The sequence below is a fragment of the Gorilla gorilla genome, chromosome 1 (assembly GCF_029281585.2).
Source record: "Gorilla gorilla gorilla isolate KB3781 chromosome 1, NHGRI_mGorGor1-v2.1_pri, whole genome shotgun sequence".
Taxonomy (NCBI): domain Eukaryota; kingdom Metazoa; phylum Chordata; class Mammalia; order Primates; family Hominidae; genus Gorilla; species Gorilla gorilla.
This window is the reverse complement of record NC_073224.2, coordinates 229,333,731-229,352,107: the sequence shown is the minus strand read 5'-3', so window position 1 is coordinate 229,352,107 and position 18,377 is coordinate 229,333,731. Positions and strand designations below refer to the sequence as shown.

The 18,377-nt window shown below is 46.6% G+C and overlaps 1 protein-coding gene across 3 annotated transcripts in view; it reads right to left on the bottom strand.

The window, feature by feature from the left end:
- MTOR (mechanistic target of rapamycin kinase) overlaps window positions 1-9,096 on the bottom strand; it is a 156,145-nt gene extending 147,049 nt beyond the window's left edge. Inside the window, exons 1-6 of one of the 3 annotated variants that reach the window (XM_031011230.3) lie at window positions 8,974-9,096; window positions 5,795-5,970; window positions 5,036-5,144; window positions 3,494-3,726; window positions 2,546-2,746; window positions 405-539 (exon numbers count right to left, since the gene is read on the bottom strand). In XM_031011230.3, coding sequence (XP_030867090.1) covers window positions 405-539; window positions 2,546-2,746; window positions 3,494-3,726; window positions 5,036-5,144; window positions 5,795-5,956 — 840 coding nt within the window. In that variant the 5' untranslated portion in view covers window positions 5,957-5,970; window positions 8,974-9,096. Of the gene's footprint in view, window positions 1-404; window positions 540-2,545; window positions 2,747-3,493; window positions 3,727-5,035; window positions 5,145-5,794; window positions 5,998-8,716 lie in introns of all 3 variants that reach the window. The other 2 variants (XM_031011235.3, XM_031011231.3) reach the window with 2 other exon arrangements.
- Window positions 9,097-18,377: the final 9,281 nt, after the last annotated feature.

Here is an 18,377-nt window from a genome sequence, read left to right as displayed (position 1 = left end):
TGGCCCCTCCTTCCCTCTCCCTTGCTCCCGGTACACCAGCCATACTTCCCTTTCTTCTGTTTCATCAATGTCTCACACTCTTCCGCCTCAAAGCCTCAGCCTGGAACACAGTCCCCCGGCCTGCTGCAAGGTAGCTCCTTCGTGTCATGTGGACCCCCGTCAAATAACACCACCTCAGGGAGGGCCTTCCTTGACCCTCCACTCACCCCCTCCCAATTACTCTCTATCCTATTCTGGTTTGACTTTCTTCATAGAACTTGCTGCTATCTGAAATTATCTTATTTACTTATTTATTATGTTTCCTGCCACAAAATGTCAGCTCCATGAGGACATGGATCTCGCCTTGCCTCGCTCACAGAATGGTACACGGGCAGCCTGGACTCCCCTCTGCCGTGGCTTCTCACCTCTCCCTCCATGCTGCTGATTCGGACCAGCTCGTTAAGGATCAGCAAGGCTCCATGGATCCGATCATCCCGATTCATGCCCTTCTCTTTGGCCAAGGTCTCATCAAATCCCTTCTCTGCTTCTTCAAATGTGTGCTATGTAGAGAGACAGGGTGCCTTCATTAGAGACAGAGTACAAACCTGGAAAGAATATAGGCCCATCCCATCTACACTGGGGTTTCTGAGGTGCTACCACGCCTGCTCAGTGCCTTGTGCCAGTCATCAACAAAACTAACTGATCAATCTCTTTTATTTAATTCAGCTTCAATTTTTTTTTTTTTTTTGAGATGGAGTCTTGCTCTATTGCCCAGGCTGGAGTGCAGTGGCGCAATCTCGGCTCTCCACAACCTCCACCTCCTGGGTTCAAGTGTTTCTCCTGCCTCAGCCCCCTGAGTAGCTGAGATTACAGGCACACACTACCACGCCTGGCTAATTTTTGTATTTTTAGTAGAGACAGGGCTTCACCATGTTAACCAGGCTGGTCTCAAACTCCTGACCTCAAGTGATTCAGCCTCCCAAAGTGCTGTGATTACAGGTGTAAGCCACCACGCCCGGCCCCAGCTTCAATTCTCATAATAAGCCTTTGAGGAAGATACCATCATCATCCCTATTTAACAGCTAAAAACACAGGCTCAAAGAATTTAAGTGACTTGTCCAAGATCACACAGCAAAGGCAAGACTGGAACCCGTGTCTCCCAATCCCATGTTCAGAGCTCTTTTTCTAATGTAAGACTCACTGATAAGTTCCCTCTGCAGCAGTAATCAGCACAGGCCTCATTATACTAGAGCAGAGAGAAATGGCACTTTCTAAATTAGTATCATTTGTATCTCACTGATTTTGAGACACCTATTTTTGCGTATTTTAACATCTCTGAAAAGAGATGTCTTTTTTTTTTTTTTTGAGACAGAGTCTCACTCTGTTGTCAAGTCTGGAGTGCAGTGGCGTGATCATGACTCACTGCAGCCTTGATCTCTTGGGCTCAAGCAATTCTCCCGCCTCAGCCTCCCAAATAGCTGGGACCACAGGCGTGTAACACCAGGCCCAGCTAATTTTTTTATTTTTTGTAGAGACGGGATCCCACATGCTGCCCAGGCTGGTCTCAAACTCCTGAGCTCAAGCAATCCTCCTGCCTTGGCCTCCCAAAATGTTGGGATTACAGGCGTGAGCATCCAGCTGAGATGTCTTATAATTAATTATTAATAAGAAGAAGGTACAAAGTCGGCCGGGCACAGTGGCTCATGCCTGTAATCCCAGCACTTCGGGAGGTCAAGGCAGGTGGATCATGAGGTCAAGAGATCAAGACCATCCTGGCCAATATGGTGAAACCCTGTCTCTACTAAAAACACAAAAATTGGCTGGGCGTGATGGCACATGCCTATAGTCCCAGCTACTCGGGAGGCTGAGGCAGGAGAATCACTTGAACCCAGGAGGCAGAGGCTACAGTGAGACAAAATCACACCACTAAACTCCAGCCTGGCGACAGAACAAGACTACATCTCCAAAAAAAAAAAAAAAAAAAAAAGAAAGAGGTACCAAGTCACAGTTTAATTGGCATATTTGCATTCTTAGTCATACATAAAATAATGTATAGAATAATGGTATGGCTATCAATAGATGTTTGCTTTAATAAAATGCAATAAAGTAACTATTGATTCATACCGAGCATAAAAAATTCATTGGAGGCCAGGCGCGGTAGCTCATGTCTGTAATCCCAGCACTTTGGGAGGCCAAGGCAGGTGGATCACCTGAGGTCAGGAATTCGAGACCAGCCTGGCCAACATGGCAAAACCCTGTCTCTATTACAAAAATTAGCTGGGCGTGGTGGCACATGCCTGCAGTCCTAGCTATTCGGGAGGCTAAGGTGGGAGAAAATCGCTTGAACCCAAGAGGCGGAGGTTGCAGTGAGCCGAGATTGCGCCACTGCACTCCAGCCTGGGCGACAAAGCAAGACTCCATCACAAAAAAAAAAAAAAAATTCATTTGAGAGCAAACCAAAACGTGATTCTTGCTCCATGGCAAGGGCTTGTGGCTGCCCTTTAGGCCAGGTGATTCTCTACGTAGATGTGCTTTGCTAGTGGTGGGAATGGAGCCATCTCCTCACCCTGTACCACTGAGGCTTCTGCATCTCCTTCGGCTCACGCTGGGTTGTGAGAATCAGACAGGCACGAAGGGCGGCTACAGCTCCCTCACGGATGGCCTGTTTGGGGTCCCACACGGCCACAAAAATGTTGTCAAAGAAGGGTTGCACTTGCTGGAAGAAGAAGGTAGGGACGCTGATGGCCAGCTCACGGAGAACCAGGACCTGGAGAAAAAAGCAAACCGAGAACTCTCGTTGGTACCAGAGTTTTGTTCTCTCAGGAGTACAGTCTCTTGTCATCTTAGAGCCATACACACTAGGAACAGAGAAGGCTTGCTCACTCTTCTAGCTAGGAAATTCTGAGGACAGAGGAAGGAAAGCAAAATTGATTAAACATCTCAGTGCTCATTATCCTAGGTTGTTTACAAACACAGAATGCTTGTAATGTTTGAACATAAGTTCTGGAAGTGCAGATGTGTTTTATGTTTTCTTTACCACTATACTAACAGCCTAGAACTCTACCTGGAATACAGTAGGTATGTAGTAAATATTTACTGAATGGATAATCCTGTTTAATGTTTAATCTTGTTATTATTTTTATTTGACAGAGGAAGAAACTGAAGGTCAGAAGCTGCCCCAGGTTACAGAGTTAGGTAGGAAGTTGCAAAGCCAAGACTTGAGCCAGGGTCCAAGTGTGTGTCCTTCTCCTGGTACCGTGCCCCCTCCTCACAGTACTGCCTCCTCCGAAGGGCAGCAGACTGGAAAGCATGCAGCTGATGCTTCTGATCCCCACCACACCACGCTAGATTCCCTCTTAAGGACGGACTCTACCCCATCTCACAGCCTGGAATCCTAGCTCTTCTAACCAGCTTTTTTAAGGAATGAGCCTCAGAAGGAAGCAAAAGACACCCCCCCCCCCAATGACATCATCGTTCCCCAAGCCTGGCTGTGCTCCTCCCTGTAGACACTCACAGCTGCATGTCTCCGGCCCTCATTGCGGTCAGCACCCAGCCATTCCAGGGCTCGCTTCACCTCAAATTCCACGTACTCAGCAGTAAAAGTGTCCCCTGCCATGGCAAGACGGCCAATGGCCTTGGATGCCATTTCCATGACAACTGGGTCATTGGAGGGGAGGAGGTTCCGAAGATAGTTGGCAAATCTGCCAATTCGGGTGGCATTCCCACCTTCCACTCCTATGAGGCTAGCTGCAAAAGAGAGGAAGGCAAAAGGTGATGATGGGGCGTATGCTGGCCAGGAAAGTACGCAGACTTCAACTAAAAGCTGGCGAGTGCCGGCCAGGCACGGTGGCTCAAGTCTGTAATCCTAGCACTTTGGGAGGCCGAGGCGGGCGGATTGCCTGAGCTCAGGAGTTTGAGACCAGCCTGGGCAATGTGGTGAAACCCCGTCTCTACTAAGATACAAAAAAAATAAGAAAACAAAAAAATTAGCCAGGCGTGGTGGCACACGCCTGTAATCCCAGCTACTTGGGAGGCTGAGGCAGTAGAATTGCTTGGACCTGGGAGGCAGAGGTTGCAGTAAGCCGAGACTGCACCATTGCACTCCAGCCTGGGCGACAGAGTGAGACTCTGTCTCAGAGAAAAAAAAAAAAAAAAAAAAAATCTGGCGAGTGATCCCTCCATTCTACTTTGAGTACATTTCTAGATGGCAAGGACAGACACAATTTTCATTTTAACCCAGATATTTAATACTTGTGCCAGAAATATTTACATAAAGCAAAATAATCTCATGCTAGTATAATTTTCTCCCCTACCCCCCAAAAAGGGAAAAAAACTGGGACTGGATAATAATTCACAGGACTGATGACCAGTCCTTAGAAGTTAAAAATGATGCCTGGCCAGTTGTGGTGGCTCACACCTGTAATCCCAGCACTCTGGGAGGCCGAGGTGGGCAGATCACTTGAGGTCAGGAGTTCGAGACCAGCCTGGCCAACATGGTGAAACCCTGTCCCTACTGAAAATACAAACATTAGCTGGGCATGGTGGCAGGTGCCTGTAATCCCAGCTACTCGGGAGGCTGAGGCACGAGAATCGCTTGAACCCAGGAGGCGGAGGTTGCAGCAAGCCAAGATTGCACCACTGAACTCCAGCCCCAGCAACAGAGTGAGACTCCATCTCAAAAAAAAAAAAAAAAGACCTGCCTTTTATTAACTATACCGATTCCACTTTTCCATTCGTGAGCCCCACTATGCGAAACCCTGCTCTACTGAGGAAGCAGAGCCCACAAAAGGCAATATGAAGGAGTGGAAAGAAAGCTGGCTTCTAGTCTCAGCTCTCGTAAACTGTCTGAAAAGTCACTCGATGGTTCCGAGACTCCACTTCCACATCTAAAAATACGTTTTTCCTGTGGCCCAGGGCTGCTGCTAGAATTAAAAGCCATGGGCTTCTTAAATGTCATTAAGCAAATAAGAACTAGTATCCAGTAAGTGGCAGACACAGGGTGCAATGGGCTCAAAGGTGAGTGTGTTGTTTTTCTGACCAGAGACTCTGTCCTTACCTATGGCCAAGATGCCACCTTTCCTCTCATTGGCATCTGAGCTGGAAACCAATTCAAAAATGTGATGGTTCAGTTGGTCATAGAAGCGAGTAGACTCCTCTTGACTCATCTGCAAAAGAAGATATAATCAGAACAATTTCTAATAATTCTCTAACTGTGGTGGTGGGAGTGGGCTGGCATCTAAAGATTAGATCCTGAGAGGCAGCAGGTATAGTTCAAACCAAAGAAGACAAGTTACTACCCATTTCTATAGGATTTCACTGTAGAGTACCTGAACTTGCAATCATCTGATTATTTAACAAATATTAGGTATCTACTCTGTGGCAGAAAATGTCCTGTCCTAGGTTCTTTCTAGTACCAGGGATAAAAGGAGAAACAAGATACTGTCTCTGACCTCAAGTCTGGTCTCTATTTAGAAAGCCCCTAGCTCTCAACTCTCCAAACCCATCCCAATCACTGTTATCAGACAGCAAGCATTTGAGGGTGTGGTATGTGGTAAGGAAAAAATAAAAAGTTAAAAGAAACAGCTAAGTCTATTCTGGCCCCTAAAATGTGACCACAAACAAGAAAAATGCTACAAAAATGTGCAACTGCTGCAAAAGAACCTGCATGTTTTATGGATGTGACAGGTTGGGTGCCTTTATAAAATAATCTCTGTTTTCCAAATCCTCACTTAGCTGTCCAAAAAAAAATGTAAACCAGTGATGGTACATTTAGCCCACACATCCCACAATGACTGGCCCCAGATCCCAGAAGCACCTCTCGGAGTTCCATGGTGACATAGTGCTGGAGCTCCTTGGCGGCTTTGGCCCTGGTTTCCTCATTCCGGCTCTTTAGGCCACTGGCAAACTGCTGCAGGACGCTCACATTGCTAGATGTGGTGGCAGCGGTGGTGGCGGCGGCAGGTCCGGTTCCAAGCATTTTGCCCTGAGGTTCTTTAGAGAGAAGTTTCCTTTAATATTCTGGATAAGAAAGTATGATGATAAATTTACTTATGGCCCTGGTCACCCAACACAGATCTCCCCCTAGCCCTTGTCAGGCAGGGGATTCTAAAAAGGTTGAGAGATCTGATTGAGGAACATTTAGAAAGCCTAGATTCATTAAACAATGACTGATGTTTAAAAGAGGCAGTGTAGTAGGGAGGTTAAATTGTGGGCTATCGGCCTAGCCTACTTGGGTTTGAATCCTTGGGTTATATACCTTGAGCAGTTTGGGAGGCTGAGCCTGGAGGACCACCTGAGGTCAGGAATTCGAGACCAGCCTGCCCAATATGGTGAAAACCCATCTCTATGAAAAATACAAAAATTAGCTGGGCGTGGTGGCATGTGTCACCCAGGAGGCTGAGGCAGGAGAATCCCTTGAACCTGGGAGGTGGAGGTTGCAGTGAGCCGAGATCCTGCCACTGCACTGTTTCAAAACAAAAACGAAAACAAAAACAAGGTTATATACCTCAAGAAAGACACTCAAAATGTGTTTCTTCAACTACAATAGGAAGATAATAGTACCTAGTTCATGGGTTGATGTGAGAACTAAATGACTTAATACATGTCAAAAAGTGTTTAAAACAGTGCAGGGCATATACTAAGTTCTTAATAATTGTTAGCTATTATTACTACTACTACTACTATGTACATGGCAAAATGCCAGGTAACAAATGTCAGGAGGTAGGGAAAGAATTAAAAATGACTAAGACTGCCCCTTTCTTCAAGTTCAGTCTAAAAAGAGAGATTATTATTCTACAGCAGCACTATCTAATGGAAATTTAGGCCGGGCACAGTGGCTCACACTTGTAATCCCGGCACTTTGGGAGCCCAAGGCGGGCAGATCACCTGAGGTCAGGAGTTTGAGACCAGACTGGGCAATATGGTGAAACCCCGTCTCTACTAAAAATACAAAATTAGCCAGGCATGGCAGTGCGTGCCTGTAACCCCAGCTACTTGGGAGGTTGAGGCAGGAGAATCACTTGAACCCAGGAGGCGGAGGTTGCAGTGAGCTGAGATTGGGCCATTGCACTGCAGCCTGGGCAACAAGAGCAAAACTCCATCTCAATTAAAAAAAAAAAAAAAGAGGAAATACAATGATCCACAAATGTAATTTTAAGGCTGCTCGTAGCCATATTTTAAAAGGTAAAAAGAAATAGGTGAAATTAATTACTTAAACCAGTATATCCAAAATATCATTTCAACGTTATCAATATTTAAAAAATTGATATAGTGTCCATTCTTTTTTTTAGCGAGTCTTCAAAATGTAATGTGCATTTTACACTTAAAACAATGTCAATTTGGACTAGCCATTTTTTTTTTTTTTTTGAGACAGAGTCTCGCTCTGTCACCCAGGCTGGAGTGCAGTGGCATGATCTTGGCTCACTGCAACATCCACCTCCCGGGTTCAAATGATTCTCCTGCCTCAGCTTCCCGAGTAACTGGAACTACAGATGTGCAGCACCACGCCTCGCTAATTTTTGTGTAGAGATGGGGTTTTATTATGTTGGTCAGGCTGGTCTCAAATTCCTGACCTCAGGTGATCTGCCCGCCTTGGCCTCCCAAAGTGCTGGGATTACAGGTGTGAGCCACCATGCCCGGCCTGGACTAGTCACATTTCAAGTGCTCCACAGCCACATGTGGCTGGTGGTTCTTGTACTGAACAATGCAGTTCTACAGGGTACTAGCACTTCAAATGTAAGCTAAAAGAAAGTAATTAGTTCCTGGCCCGGTTTGGGAGGCCGAGGCGGGCGGATCACGAGGTCAGGAAATCGAGACCATCCTTGCCAACACGGTGAAATCCCGCCTCTACTAAAAATACAGAAAAAAAAAAAAAATTAGCCGTATGGTGGCGGGCGCCTGTAGTCCCAGCTGCTACTCGGGAGGCTGAGGCAGGAGAATGGCGGGAACCCAGGAGGTGGAGCTTGCAGTGAGCAGAGATCGAGCCACTGCACTCCAGCCTGGGCGACAGAGCCAAACTCCGTCTCAAAACAAAACAAAAAACACCAATTAGTTCCTGAGCTCATTCCCTCATTCCTCAATTATGCCCACACTGCCATGGGTGTAACATACACCTATCCCAAGTATGTTCAGCTTATGCTACAAAATCAATTTCTCAAAATTCTTATTTTTGAAAGAATTTGTAAGGCACAGAGGAAAAACCTGGGAATAATTGGTTTTGTAAAGCTTTCAAATACTCCACTGCCAAGAAGAAGACTGCAGAAAGAAATGTCATCCTTTAGGGGAGAAGAAACTTAAGAATCCCTAAGAAAACTACTCCAGTTTGTGTGTATGTGTGTGCGTCCGAAAGGGGGGAAGGTGGCTGGCAAGGGATTTCTATTCTCAGGAAAGAACCAGTGTATCTTTATATGATCTGAGGCCCACAGGCCATCTGCTCCAGACTGAATTCAATTAAACTTAGGATATCTGAAGTCAAATATCCTAAGGGTGTTGATAGGGCTTAAGGAAGTTAAGATTGGATGGGGGAAACAGGGATGGGGCTGGGGAAGAGGGAGAGAAGATGTACCCCAACGATGTAACCAAGCTCAGTTTCGGGGACTGGATCTCTGAGAGGTGTCCACAGTGGAGGACAAGGGGCTGACACGGACGCTGGTGTTCCCTGGCGCAGAGATGCACAATTTTTATACGTGGCTCAAAAGAAAGGGCGGCTGTGACAGGCAAAAGACCCAAAGGGCAATACCAGAGCTGATGGGCCGGCCTTCGGGCGGACGTACAGCGGGCCGAAGGGTCCAGGGGTCTCCTGGGGGTCCCGGGGAGGTGGGCGTTGCCTCGAGGGGTGGGAGTCAAGGCCTCAGACGGTGCCCAGGTCGTGGGGCCGGCAATGTGGGGACCCCACGTCCCAGACGGGCGGCTTCCCCTGGCCCCCCCACGGGCAGGCTGGCCGTGGGTCTGGACATTACGCCGCCCTAGAGGGGTCGTGCCAGGCCCTAGACTCACCGCGCGGCTTCGGCCAAGGCCTCAGCTGCCGCCGCCAGCACCGGTACCGCCGCTTCAGGCCCCCTGCCCCACCACCCGCCTTCCCCGCTGTCCTCTAAGCCGGGAGCGAGGGAAGGAGGGTTCCCAGCCCTGAGGACCAATCGACAGGTATAGGCAGAAGATGGACTGAAAAACAGGCCAATAGTAATGAAGAAGAAGTGAGGCTGCAGGACCCGGCTTCTCCAGGGGGCGGGGACTGTTCAAATAGACAAACCACGCGGCCAGTGGCAGATGAAAACAGGCTTGGGTCCACTCGGGAGAACCAATCGGTCGTGAGTTCACCTCAGTCACTTCCACTCACACATCCGGTACGGCGCTGCTAGGATTCCCTTCTGCATCCGGGCTGTGAACTCAAGGAGTCCGCTGTCTGGGTATCTCCGGATCGCAGCGAGAGCGGCTAGCAGAGGTTCGCGACCCCTCCCGGTGTAGTTCTGAGAGGAGAATGTGAGCGATGCCGGTGCCCAGGAATTACTGCATCAAAAGACGTTTCGGGCTAGCGCTCTTTATGGATCCTGTGATTTCTCTTTTGTTACAATTAATAAGCATTTGAAAATGTTTTTAATTAGATTCTCTAACTTTCCCAAAATTATCCAACTCAGGATCACTCCAGAGAAACCATAGCCAAGTTTTAACCAAAAGAGCTAGTCATAAATAAAAGTTTTCAAAGCAACATTATTTTTTAAAAATCCTTTCAAAAAATCAATAGCTGGCCCGGCGCGGTGGCTCACGCCCATAATTCCAGCACTTTGGGAGACCAAGGCAGGCGGATCACCGTAGGTCAGGAGTCGAGACCAGCCTGGTCAACATGGTGAAATTCCCCCACCCGCACCCCCCGTCTCTACTGAAAATACAAAAATTAGCTGGGCATGGTGGCTCACGCCTGTAATCCCAGGTACTCGGGAGGCTGAGGCACGAGTATCGCCTGAACCCGGGAGGTGAAGGTTGCATGCGCTGAGATCGTGCCACTGCACTCTAGCCTGGGCAACAGAGCAAGCTTCGTCTCAATACATACATACATACATACATACAGAGCAAGCTCCGTCTCAATACATACATACATACATACATACATACAGAGCAAGCTCCGTCTCAATACATACATACATACATACATACATACATACAGAGCAAGCTCCGTCTCAGTACATACATACATACATACACACACACACACACACACACACACACACACACACCCCAAAGAAAATAAATAAATAGCTGCTGGTCACGGTGGCCCACGCCTGTAATCCCAGCACTTTGGGAGGCCAAAGCAGGAGGATCGCTTGAGGCCAGGAGTTCCAGACCAGCCTGGGCAACATAGCGAGACGATGTCTCTACAGATTAAAAAAAAAATCAACGGCAAAAGTGGATTTGACTACATTTTTTTTTTAATCACAGTGCTATTTGTCATAGTAAACACTGAAAATTCCTAAATATTTCAAAGTAGGAGTCCAATAAAATATGATGCATTCGTCTGGGCGCGGTGGCTCACACCTGTAATCTCAGCACTTTGGGAGGCCGAGGCGGGCAGATCATGAGGTCAGGAGTTTGAGACCAGTTTGACCAACATAGTGAAACCCCGTCTTTACTAAAAATACAAAAAAAAAAAAAAAAAAAAAAAAAAGGTAGGCGTAGTGGCAGGTGCCTGTAATGCCAGCTACTCAGGAGGCTGAGATAGGAGAATCACTTGAAGCCAGCAGGCGGAGGTTGCAGTGAGCCGAGATCGCGCCATTGCACTCCAGCCCGGGTGACAGTGCGAGACTCCATCTCAAAAAAAAAAAAAAAAGATGCATTCATAATAAGAAAAATACGTAGCCATTAATAATTATAATTTAGAGCCTAGCATGGTGGCTCATCCCTGTAATCCCAGCACTTTGGGAGGCCTAGGCAGGATTGCTTGAGGCCAGGAGCTGCAGACCAGCCTGAGCAACATAGTGAGACCCTTGTCTCTACAAAAGAAATTTAAAAATTAGCTGTGTGTGGTAGCACATGCCTGTAGTCCCAGCTACTTGGAAGGCTGAGGCAGGAGAATCACCTGAGTCTATGACTTCAAGGTTGCAGTCATCTGTGATCTCCACTGCACTGCAGCCTGGGCAGCAGAGAAAGATCCTGTCTCAAATAATAATAACAATAAATAGTGGTAATTAGATGAATATTTGCTAAGAAGGAAAACTTTCACAAATAGTTTAAAAATTACAGGTTATGCAACAATGTAAGTATAATACAACCATTTACTTATGCATTTAATACATTTAATACAAACCATTTATTTATGCATTTCTTATATGTCTCTGTTTACATGGGGGAAATGTGCACAACTAAGATGTAATTTGGGAAAGACACACTTTTTTTCTTTATACATTATCAATTACTTATGTAATAAAAACAAGTGAAGGTAGAAGAAATGAGTTTTCAGAAGGTCTAAACTGCCAAATTAAAGATAGTTGGGCTGGATGCGGTGGCTCACACCTGTAATCCCAGCACTTTGGGAGGCCAAAGCAGGAAGAGTGCATGAGCCCAGGCATTTGAGACCAGCCTGGGCAACATAGTGAGACTCCATCTCAAATAAATAAATAAATAAATAAATAAATAAATAAATAAATAAAATGGCAATATTCCGTGGCTAACAAAATGCTTTGTTTGGCAGGTTTTTTTGTTGTTGTTGTTATTGTTAATATCTATGATATTGGCCAGGCACAGTGACCCAACACTTCGGGAGGCTGAGGCAGGTAGATTGTTTCAGCCCAGGAGTTTGAGACCAACCTGGGCAACATGGTGAAACCTCATCTCTACAAAAAATGCAAAAAATTAGTTGGTGTGGTGGCATGCACCTGTGGTCCCAGCTACTTAAGAGGTTGAGGTGGGAGGATCACTTGAGCCCAGGAGGTCAAGGCTGCAGTGAGCTGTGATCTCACAACTGCACCACTGCATTCCATCCTGAGTTGACAGAGTGAGACCCTGTCTCAAAAAAAAAAAAAAAATTAGATATATATATAAAAAATTGCTCCTTTTTTTTTTTTTTTTTGAGACAGAATCTTACTCTGTCACCCAGGCTGGAGTGCAGGGGAGCCATCTCACCTCACTGCAACCTCTGCCTCCCAGGTTTAAGCGATTCTCTTGCCTCAGCCTCTCGAGTAATAATGGCTACTTTAGATTTAGCCTCTTTTCATTGCTCCTGTGAGATAACTGTTCCTCTAAATTTTACATTTTCACTGATGTTCAATTTTTTTTTTTTTTTAGATGGAGTCTCGTTCTGTTACCCAGGCAGGAGTGCAGTGGTGCAATCTCAGCTCACTACAACCACCGCCTCCTGGGTTCAAGTGATTCTCGTGCCTCAGCCTCCTAAGTAGCTGGGATTACAGGCACCTGCCAACACACCCAGCTAATTTTTGTATTTTTAGTAGAGACAGGGTTTCGCCATGTTGGCCAGGCTGGTCTTGAACTCCTGACCTCAGGTGATCCGCCTGCCTCAGCCTCCCAAAGTGCTGGGATTACAGGCGTGAGCCATTGCGCCTGGCCCAACATCTATATTTTTATCATTAAAAGCTTCTAATATGCAATATAGTCACTATTCAAATCTCAAAATAAACGAGTTACATTTATCATGAAAAGTCTTGCTCCATCCTTGCCCCTTGACTATGTATTTTCTCAGTTTCTTATGCATCCCTAGATTTTCTGTCTGCAAAAACAAGCAAATATATACGTATGTATATTCCTTTTTTTTTTTTTTTTTTGAGACAGAGTCTCACTCTGTCGCCCAGGCTGGAGTGCAGTGGCATGATCTTGGCTCACTGCAACCTCTGCCTCCCAGGTTAAAGTGATTCTCCTGCCTCAGCTTCCCCAATAGCTGGGATTACATGTCTGCGCCATCATGCCTGGCTAATTTTTTTATTTTTAGTAGAGACAAGGTTTCACCACATTGGCCAAGCTGGTCTCAAACTCCTGACGTCAGTTGATCCGCTTGCCTCAGCCTCCCAAAATGCTAGGATTACAGGCACGAGCCACCATGCCCAGCCCATACATATATTTTTATTTTCCCCTTTTGTTAGACTATACGCACTATTTTGCATTTTTAAAATTTTACTGTATCTTGTAGATCTTTCTCTTGTAGTTCCAACAGGATTCTATGCCTGCTGCACAGCAACAGACCAATGCAATGAGACAGCAGAGTCTGCAGCAGAGAAAGAGTTTAGTGATCACAGGGCAGCCAACTGAGGAGATGGGAGTGTTACCAGCGCTGAATTTACATGGTCTGCAGCAAGCTCAGTTCTTGCCTCCCCAGAAGAAAGAATTCAACTGAGGGGCATAAGGCAGAGTGAGAGACTGAGGCAAGTTTTAGAACAGGAGCGAAAGTTTATGAAAGAGCTTTAGAGCAGGAATGAAAGGAAGTAAAGGACACTTGGAAGAGAACCAAGCAGTTGACCTGAGAGATCAAGTGCGCTGTTTGACCTTGACTCGGGGTTGGCATACTTCCAGGGTCTTGCATCGCTTCTCCCCTGATTCTTCCCTTGGGGTGGGCTGTCCATATGCATGGTGGCCTGTCAGCACTTGGGTAGGGGCGCATGTGCAGTGTGTTTACTGGAGTTGTGGGCATGCTCACTCAAGGTGTTTCCCTTACCAGTCCAGTGTTCCTAGAGGAAGATCATCCGCGATTTTGCCTCTTAGTGATCATCTGTGATTTTGCCTCTTAGCGCCCATGCTTGAGCCTACTCACCCAGCTCCTGAGATCTTATGGGAAGCTGCTGATCACCAGTTTCAGGTGTTTCTATCTTTTGGGAGACTGCCTTTCCCTGGCACCAGCTGCAATCAATTATTATTTTAGCGAGATAGCTTAACAACTGCCTGACCATCACCCAATGGTTGCTTGACATTCCTGGGGTTAGGGGGTGGGGGCCTCTCCTACTCTGCTCATGCCTGACTAGCTATCTACTGTAACAGGAGGAGACCTTTAAATCCATCTCCCCAAGGAATTCTGAGCTGGGTTTTTTTTTTGTTTGTTTGTTTTGTTTTTTCTTGAGACAGAGTCTCGCTCTGTTGCCCAGGCTGGAGTGCAGTGGCAGGATCTCAGCTCACTTCCACCTCTGCCTCCCAGGTTCAAGCAATTCTTGTGCCTCAGCCTTTTGAGTAGCTGGGATTATAGGTGCGTGCCACCATACCCGGCTAATTTTTGTATTTCTAGTAGAGACACGGTTTCACCGTGTTGGTCAGGCTGGTCTCAAACTCCTGACCTCTTGATCTGCCCACCTCGGCCTCCCAAAGTGCTGGCATTACAGGAGTGAGCCACCGTGCCCGGCCTGAGCTGGGGTTTTTAAGGGGATTGTAGAGGGGGAGAGGCTGGAAATTTGGTATCGTTTATGGGTTGGGGTAAAGGGGGTGAAATCATCAGGATGTAGAAACTGCATTCTTTGGTGAGTTAGCTCCCTGTGGGGTCTTTCACAACGGCTGTCATCAGTAGTTTCACTGATATGCAGGACCTGAAAGAATACCTCAGGCAGAAAACAATGTTTCGCAAGCTTAAGCTGTCTGATGACAGGGTCCGCATGATTCTGGGACAGTAGGCAGCAAACAACTATGAGGAAATGGCTCAGAGTTCAACATGACCTCATGATGAATGCTGAATGTGCTGCAAGCTTTGTTTATTTTCATTTCTCTCCCTCCCTTCTTCCCTGATTTATTTTATTTTATTTTGAGATGGAGTCTTACTCGGAGTGCAGTGGTGTGATCTCAGTTCACTGCAACCTCCACCTCCCGGGTTCAAGCGATTCTCCTGCCTCAGCCCCCCGAGTGGCTGGGATTACAGATGTGCGCCACCATGCCAGCTAATTTTTGTACTTTTTTTTTTTTTTTTTGAGACCAAGTCTCGCTCTGTAGCCCAGGCTAGAGTGCAGTGGCGTGATCTCAGCTCACTGCAACCTCCGCCTCCCGGGTTCAAGCAATTCTCCTGCCTCAGCCTCCAGAGTAGCTGGGATTACAGGTGTGCACCTCGGCAGAGTAGCTGGGATTATAGGCGTACGCCACTGTACCCGGCTAATTTTTTGTATTTTTATTTCACCATGTTGGCCAGGCTGGTCTTGAACTCCCGACCTCAGGTAATCTGCCTGCCTCAGCCTCGCAAAGTGCTAGGATTACAGGTGTGAGCCACCGTGTCCAGCCTAATTTTTGTATTTTTAGTAGAGACGGGGTTTCACAATGTTGGCCAGGCTGGTCTCGAGCTCCTGACCTCAAGTGATCAGTCTGCCTTGGCCTCCCAAAGTGCTGGGATTACAGGCGTGAGCCACCGCACCCGGCCCCTGATTAATTTTATAAAGTTTGTTGGGACGGTTTCATTTCCATCTTGGTACACAGAGAGTTTCTTGTCCTTTTGTTGTTGCTACAGCTGCATAGTGTTACATCACATGGCTGTGCCATAGTTCATTTTCCAGTCCTCTGTGAATGGACATTTGTGTTATGTCCAAATTTGTGCTATTACAAATGCTGCAGTGAATGCCTTTGTACGTATATCATTTTCTTCCCTGACAGCTATATCAAGATAAATTCCCAGAAATGGGATTACAGGGTTAGACAGTTTTGTTGAATCTTGTCAAGTTGATCTCTATAAGGGAGGTACCAATTTTTACTCCCATCAGCCATATAGGAGATTTTTGCCACCCTGAGATATGATAAAGCCCTGTATTCTAATTAATAATCAAAGATGATTTTATAGCAACAGTAATAAGTGCGTTTGTCGGTTTCTTTTGTTTACAAAGAACTTTCTTTTTTTATTGTATTTTTGCAAGTCTTTTTATTTTATTATTATACTTTAAGTTCTAGGGTACATGTGCACAACGTGCAGATTTGTTACATAGGTATACATGTGCCATGTTGGTTTGCTGCACCCCTCAACTTGTCATTTACATTAGGTATTTCTCCTAACGCTATCCCTCCCCTAGCCCCCCAACCCCCAACAGGCCCAGGTGTGTGATGTTCCCCTCCCCGTGTCCATGTGTTCTCATTGTTCAACTCCCACTACAAAGAACTTTCTTATGCATTACACTAAAATAATAGCTAATATTTATTGAGCACTTACAGTGTATCAGGGATTTTGGTGGACATTATAGAGTACTTGTTAAAAGCAGCTTGGAGTCAAGTCAAACTAACTGAATCTGAAATTTGGCTGCAACACTTCGTACCTATTTCCTTATGTGTAAAACTGGAAGGATTATAGTCCCTTCGTTGGTAGGCAGTATTGTGGGAGTTAAACGCTAATACCACACGTCAAGTACCTAAAAGAGGTACTTGGCCCGGCACGGTGGCTCACGCCTGTAATCCCAGCACTTTGGGAGGCCAAGGCAGGTGGATCACCTGAGGTCAGGAGTTCAAGATCAGCTTGGTAAAACCCTATCTCTACTAAAAATATAAAAATTAGCTGAGCATGGTGGCAGACGCCTGTAGTCCCAGTTACTCAGGAGGCTGAGGCAGAGAATCACTTGAACCTGGGAGGTGGAGGTTACAGTGAGCCGAGATCACACCACTGCACTCCAGCCTGGGCGACAGAGCAAGACTCCGTCTCAAACGCAAACAAAGTATATGGCTCATGTGAAAAGTCAATAAATGCTGTTTACTATTATTCCTGAGCATTTCTATGAGGCAGGTTGTATTGTTCCCACCTTATATATAAGTAAGCCAAAGAACAGAGATATTGGGACATGGAATTGGTAAGTGATAGAGCCAGGATTTTAATATATCTGCTGATATATTGTCTGACTTGACATTGTATGACTCATGGGTTTGGCCAGCATAGAAAGCTTTGTGTTGAGTAGTGAAGTTGTAATGTTTAACAACCAGATTGGGGGTAAGTGGAAGCAGACATGTACAGAGCTAGCTTCACAGCTGCGTCATGCTCTGTTTTGCAATTGTTAATGATTTTGAACAAGAGGCCCCACTTATTTTTTTTTATTTTTTAAATTAATTAATTTTTTTTTTGAGATGGAGTTTTGCTCTTATTGTCCAGGCTGGAGTACAATGGCATGATCTCGGCTCACCGCAACCTCCACCTCCCGGGTTCAAGTGATTCTCCTGCCTCAGCCTCCTGAGTAGCTGGGATTACAGGCATGCGCCACCACACCCGGCTAATTTTGTATTTTTAGTAGAGACGGGGTTTCTCCATGTTGGTCAGGCTGGTCTTGAACTCCCGACCTCAGGTCATCTGACCACCTTGGCCTCCCAAAGTGCTGGAATTACAGGCGTGAGCCACCGTGCCTGGCCTGGCCCCACTTATTTATTGATTTTATTTTATTTTTTTGAGATAGGATCTCACTCTATTACCCAGGCTGGAGTGCAGGGGCACAATCATGACCCACTGCAGCCTCAACTTCCCAGGCTCAGGTGATTCTTCCACCTCAGCCTCCCAAGTAGCTGGGACCACGGGTGCACACTGCCACACCTGGCTAATTCTTTTACTTTTTCTTTTTTTTTTTTTTTTGAGACTGAATCTCGCTCTGTCGCCCAGGCTGGAGTGCAGTGGCATGATCTCGGCTCACTGCAAGCTCCGCCTCCCGGGTTCATGCCATTCTCTTGCCTCAGCCTCCCAAGTAGCTGGGACTACAGGTGCCTGCCACCACGCCTGGCTAATTTTTTTGTATTTTTAGTAGACATGGTGTTTCACCATGTTAGCCAGAATGGTCTTATCTCCTGACCCCATGATCTGCCCTCCTCGGCCTTCCAAAGTGCTGGGATTACAGGCGTGGGCCACTGCACCTGGCCCACACCTGGCTAATTCTTCGATTTTCACCGTGTGGTCCAGGCTGGTCTTGAGCCCCTGGGCTCAAGCAATCCACCTGCCTTGCCCTCCCAAAGTGTTGGGATTACAGGTGTGAGCCACCACATCTGGTCTTTTTAATTTTTTAGAGCGGAGATCTCACTACGTTGCCCAGGCTGGTCTCTAACCTGAGCTCGAGAGATCCTCCCGCCGGGTGCGGTGGCTCACACCTGTAATCCCAGTACTTTGGGAGGCTGAGGCAGGCGGATCACGAGGTCAGGAGATAGAGACCATCCTGGCTGACACGGTAAAACCTTGTCTCTACTAAAAATACAAAATAATTAGCCGGGTGTGGTGGTGGGCGCCTGTAGTCACAGCTACTCGGGAGGCTGAGGCAGGAGAATGGCGTGAACCCTGGAGGCGGAGCTTGCAGTGAGCCGAGATTGTGTCACTGCACCCCAGCCTGGGCAACAGAGCAAGACTCCGTCTCAAAAAAACCTCCTGAGTAGCTGGGACTACAGGCACACATTATCACCCCCAGCTCCACCTCTTTAGTTTGCACTGGGTACCACAAATTATGTAGTCAGTCCTGTGTGCATGTATGTTGCATGTGTATTATAATTTCACT